The sequence below is a fragment of the Pecten maximus genome, unplaced genomic scaffold (assembly GCF_902652985.1).
Source record: "Pecten maximus unplaced genomic scaffold, xPecMax1.1, whole genome shotgun sequence".
Lineage (NCBI taxonomy): Eukaryota > Metazoa > Mollusca > Bivalvia > Pectinida > Pectinidae > Pecten > Pecten maximus.
This window is the reverse complement of record NW_022982128.1, coordinates 1-5562: the sequence shown is the minus strand read 5'-3', so window position 1 is coordinate 5562 and position 5562 is coordinate 1. Positions and strand designations below refer to the sequence as shown.

Sequence of the window (5562 nt, the reverse complement as noted above, 5' to 3'; positions counted from 1 at the left end):
AGCATGATATATTGTTGAGAATAGTTGTTTCAAGATGTTGCATTTTATCAGCGAATTCTGTTTTTGTTTTTTGACAATGATTTGTTATATATGTTGTTTTTGTTGTTTGTATTGTACAATAGTTCTGTTAATTTATTCCTGATGGTAAAACCTGTCTATAAAATACCTAATTGCTTTCAAACAAGGGTTTATTATTCAGATTTTACGTTCATGGTAAATTCATGGCTTCATGAACAAAGCTCCCTTCAGGTATACGGTTGTAATAACAGGTGGTCATAATGACAGCTTTACTGTATGTGAAAACATCATGTATTACTTTGTTTTTGCTTTTTAGAGAAAGTAATAAAAATAAATACAATTCTGTGATATTGGTTTATTGATCTTGTTTTATATAATTTCATGATAAAAATTATGCTTTTCAATTAAAGGTTTTACACCTTGCAGGAAAAATGATTATGTGCAATATATATATGTTTTTATATTTATATAATATAATAAATATAGCATAGATAATTTTTGATAATAGCACTAATTTTTTACAGAAAAATAAGAAAGCTGCCCAAAGGTACGTGGTTCATCGTAACACTTTAGCCTATAATATAGTATAGGAGGACATTCTAATACATGAATGTAATTTATAATTTCATACTTTTCACAAAGGTGTTTAGATGTTTAAAACTTATTATTTTGCTAGTTTGCATGTTTTAGACAGATTTGTGGATTTTGCGAAAAAAAGCAAAACATTAAATAGTTGCAAAGGCAGATACATTTTTATACATATATAATTTACTTTGTTGCATATTCGCGCAGATACATTTTTTATGTTTTAAAAGCCAAATTTGCTTTCATATGATAAACATGATAGTTTTATATTGTGGTTTATGTTTATATTGGCAAAAATCACCATAATTTGTTTTCCATAATGATGCCTTTTTTTTTGAAAAATGGTGACAAAAAAAAGCTGAAAAAAATTCCCAAATTTTCGAAATTAAAAAAAAATCATTAAAAATAAAAAAAAAATCCACATATCTTTATTCTGTTTTTTGTATTGGCATGCATAAAAGATGCTTGATGCAAAAACATAGAGTTTGCAAGTATATTGATAAAAATAAAAGTGCCTGAGCATAGCTGCAACTGTACAAGAGTTATCTCCCCTTACAAAATATGCGAACATGTATTCATGCGCATTGCTCAGTGTTAATCTGGTCAAATGCATTGGCCAAATGAAACAGTTGGTAGTTTCTTTGGGTCCAACTTGAGTAGAAATTGAAATATATACATATACACAAACAGACATAAGAAGCGTGTTTTATTCTCTGTTTTATTTATTTGTTATCAACAATACAATATAAAGATAGACTCATTTATTGGTAAATAAATCAGAGTACGAGGCAGTTGTATAAATCCGCATATTAGAAAATAAAAACTCATTATTGCAATAGTATTGAACACCTGTAGTAAATACAAATATTAGATATACTTACATATATGTATAGCTATATAATAGTCCTCAAATACGATAACTTGGGTAACAGGGTTAGGGCCAATCTCAGGTACTCAAGTCCACAATAAGGGTTAATATAAATCTCGGGTGTACACTATGTCAGGAAAGATCCTGTTTTGCTCTGTCAACTTTTCTGTAAATTCTTTTCTAATAAGGATTAATAAAGAGCCATCCACTGAGCATGTATTTTGGTACTTTGGTCAATGATTTTTGTTCTCGGCATACATTTGAGCCATTAAAGAACTGTATAAATGTATATATAAACTAAATTTCATTTCTTTATTGTATTGCTAGTTATTGCTAGTGCAGATATCTGCATATGGACGTTTGTTCAAAGTCTGTCAACATCTGAGTGACATACAGTTTATATGATATGGTCATAATAATCAGGTAATTGCTGTAGTTATATCATATGTATATCACCTGTATTCGACGTGTGGACGTTATTATAATTAAGATATACGAATGAGTAGTCTCCCTTTGACTGTTGTATTTTATGATTTTCATTTAAAAATTCAATCTCTGTAACAGAAACCTCGGATACTCCAGTCCGCCAATAGGTTACGGGGAAACCTCGGATACTCCAGTCCGCCAACAGGTTACGGGGAAACCTCGGATACTCCAGTCCACCAATAGGTTACGGGGAAACCTCGGATACTCCAGTCCGCCAATAGGTTACGGGGAAACCTCGGATACTCCAGTCCGCCAATAGGTTACGGGGAAACCTCGGATACTCCAGTCCACCAATAGATTACGGGGAAACCTCGGATACTCCAGTCCACCAATAGGTTACGGGGAAACCTCGGATACTCCAGTCCACCAATAGGTTACGGGGAAACCTCGGATACTCCAGTCCACCAATAGGTTACGGGGAAACCTCGGATACTCCAGTCCACCAATAGGTTACGGGGAAACCTCGGATACTCCAGTCCACCAATAGGTTACGGGGAAACATCGGGGGGGGGGGCTTTCAACTTACACTGAACACCCTGGTGCATCTTTTTTGCTATAGTACTAATTAACTGTATACATTTTCAAGGATAAAACGAGATGACAGCCATTATTGATATTATCTTTAGAGTTTTAAATCGTCTTAACTACTATCGAATACTGATAGAATGAACATCAGTGGTGATTGCGTCCGTAATTTTTAGTTGATGGTTTAGGGGCCATCATGATATCGGGGTCAGCATGTCCACACGGATAAATATCAAAATGCTATCTGCGGTACTATTTTAAATGTTGTCATCATCTCTTCTTTACAATTGGATCTTTGTAGTCTGTCCATCCCGCTTTGGTTTTTCCATTAGAAATCATCAGCATTTCTCCTTCCGGCTTGTCGGTTATAGTTTCATTGTGATCAAACTGACTCCAATCGGTTCGTTTGGCAATGACAAACATAGCTATGTGCATCGAAACTACAACAATTTTTACAGCAAGTTCGATTATGTGACGCTTCAGTCGGAAGTCATATATGTCGTACATAGAGCATGCGCCTTTACCACGACAGGAAGTGCTCCAAGTCAAACAGGAAGTGTCGGTAACCATTCCCATTATCATCGGCCCTGGGAACCAACCTGGAACAATATAAACATGTTTTAAACTTCTCTCTCCGACAGGCTTATTATATCTTAAATGTTATAACTTAAATAAGATTTTAAAAATGTGACTGATATTTTGTTTTCAAGAGCATCCTTAAACAGAGAGTTCCATACAACGGCGTGCAGGTTGATGAATCGTGATAGCTAAGGGAAATAGCTCGCGATACCTCTTCCTTACACACACGTGACTGGATAATTTTTCTTTGTTTTCTTGGTAAATACTCAAATGTGATAGGTCGAAAAATTCTTTTCATTCTTCTATGAAAGAAATTCCGAGAATGGCGCGAAAAATGTGAAGTCACAATACGACAATTGGCATTGCGTATTGATTTGAGAAAAAGAATCCCAATTAAAACCAGTAAAATTGAACATAAAACATGTTTTAAATTAGAAAATAATTTTCAAAAATTAATTTTAAGCTTTGATTTCAATTTATTTTTTTGTAGTTTCATCGGAGTATGAAACAAATTTTGTTTGCAAACAAAATTGCAAACAAAATTTGTTTCATACCCCGATGAAACTAAAATCATATGACATCAATGCTTAAATAAATAATCCAGACCGCAATATTGTAAAACAAACCTCAGATACTCTGCCCACGTGACTATCGAATATCGCTACACCGACTGTAGATACAATATGGTGAACAATCTCATACATCAATAAAGCCTGTCCCGTAATGTGAACCTTGTTTCATTGACACGTGATATACAGTGGGAATTCTGTTATTAAACAAAGCTTATTCTCCTATCCCATTTTGATCAAACTCCACCCACTTTTGAAAACATTGACAATAGCCTGCAACATTAGTGTTCGATGGATTGGAAAACTACTACTAAGGTAATCCAACCAATTTTGATTCAATATTAGTGTATGGATTTCTGATCTGTGTATAAGTGTTTACACTGTTCCACTCTGTCAGCGGTACTTGTACATCACTTATCCACGATAAGGATTTATTGTTGTATGGTATCCCATCGTTAGTGATCTATCCGATATCCTGATACCCATATAACTTAATAATAAACACGTAGACAAGCCTTACCGAGGAGTGTCTGAAGAAATGAAGACAATCCGACAGCCAACGACTTTTGTTTATCTGTGACGCACCTGAAACACAATAAACAGATAGTTAAAATAAAAAAAAATAAAAAATCTTTTTGAAGAAATCATGTCTTCCTTTTCCCCCTTAAAGAAATATACTTAGAACGGAGAACTTCTTTGCTAATCTAGCTCAATAAGATGACTTGTCTGCGACTACAAAAGGTGGGTTTCCAAAGGATTCCTTGTTTGTTTTCAATGAGATGGAGCGAGTTGGAGCAGGACACTACAGTTTGTGAGATTAGATCTGGTGATATCTCGTACGTTTTGACAACAACAAGGACTTTATCCAAGTTGACATAAATGTGACGGGACAGAGACAACTTTTTTTTGCGTGTACATTTAATATATCCTGGACAGAGATTGGATTACGGACTCTCATTCTAGTATACCCCTCCTATAATACAAGGCCACAATACGGGATTGGATCTACATTTACATTAGTACGTAATTTTGTTGTCAGTATTAAGTTTTATATTTTCGTACTTTCCTTTATCTTAGTTTCGTATTTCAGTTCCTTACCTGATGCTGAAGATTATACTTGGCATGCCTGCCATGGTGGCTACGAGACCGCCAAAGAAAGACAGTGTCATGAACGGTGCCAACATGTTACAGTCGGAGTCACAGAGACCTGGGGTAGCAGTTCCGTTAACTCCTAGACAGGAACACTCCACAAACATCTACAATTTATATTAATACATTGTATAACGGTAAGTAAAGCTATCGATTTGAAAGCGTATTTCTGTAATAAAGACAGTTCCTATACATTTTCCTCAACGAGTCGGTAGTCAGCTACCAGGATTACTCTTCCCAATAATTCAGTCTCAAATGAGATGTTTAGACATAGCTATATTTAGATTAATTACTACACTAATGTAGACATAGCTATATTTAGATTAATCACTACACTGAATGTAGACATAGCTATATTTAGATTAATCACTACACTGAATGTAGACATAGCTATATTTAGATTAATCACTACACTGAATGTAGACATAGCTATATTTAGATTTATCACTACACTAAATGTAGACATAGCTATATTTAGATTAATCACTACACTGAATGTAGACATAGCTATATTTAGATTAATCACTACACTGAATGTAGACATAGCTATATTTAGATTAATCACTACACTAAATGTAGACAAAGCTATATTTAGATTAATCACTACACTAAATGTAGACATAGCTATATTTAGATTAATCACTACACTAAATGTAGACATAGCTACAAAAAATGTATATTAAGATTAATCACTACACTAAATGTAGAAATAGCTATATTTAGATTAGACCCAGCTGTAGATTTCATTGTACCCACATGTCCACACTTATTAAAGTCTCGTCA

General features: G+C 34.1%; 1 protein-coding gene and 1 long non-coding RNA gene across 2 annotated transcripts; both read right to left on the bottom strand.

Moving 5' to 3' along the window:
* Positions 1 to 1292: 1292 nt before the first annotated feature.
* LOC117320368 lies at positions 1293 to 2191 on the bottom strand. The gene is made up of 2 exons (XR_004531018.1): positions 2078 to 2191; positions 1293 to 2039 (listed from the first exon to the last, which is right to left on the bottom strand). It is a non-coding gene; the product is annotated as an uncharacterized LOC117320368 (long non-coding RNA).
* A 305-nt stretch (positions 2192 to 2496) lies between these two features.
* LOC117320367 (solute carrier organic anion transporter family member 2B1-like) lies at positions 2497 to 4886 on the bottom strand (the record flags this gene model as incomplete). The annotated part of the gene is made up of 3 exons (XM_033874968.1): positions 2497 to 3081; positions 4151 to 4215; positions 4729 to 4886. Coding segments are annotated over 3 exons (552 nt in total), but the record flags the coding sequence as incomplete, so codon positions are not given.
* Between the last annotated feature and the right edge of the window lie 676 nt (positions 4887 to 5562).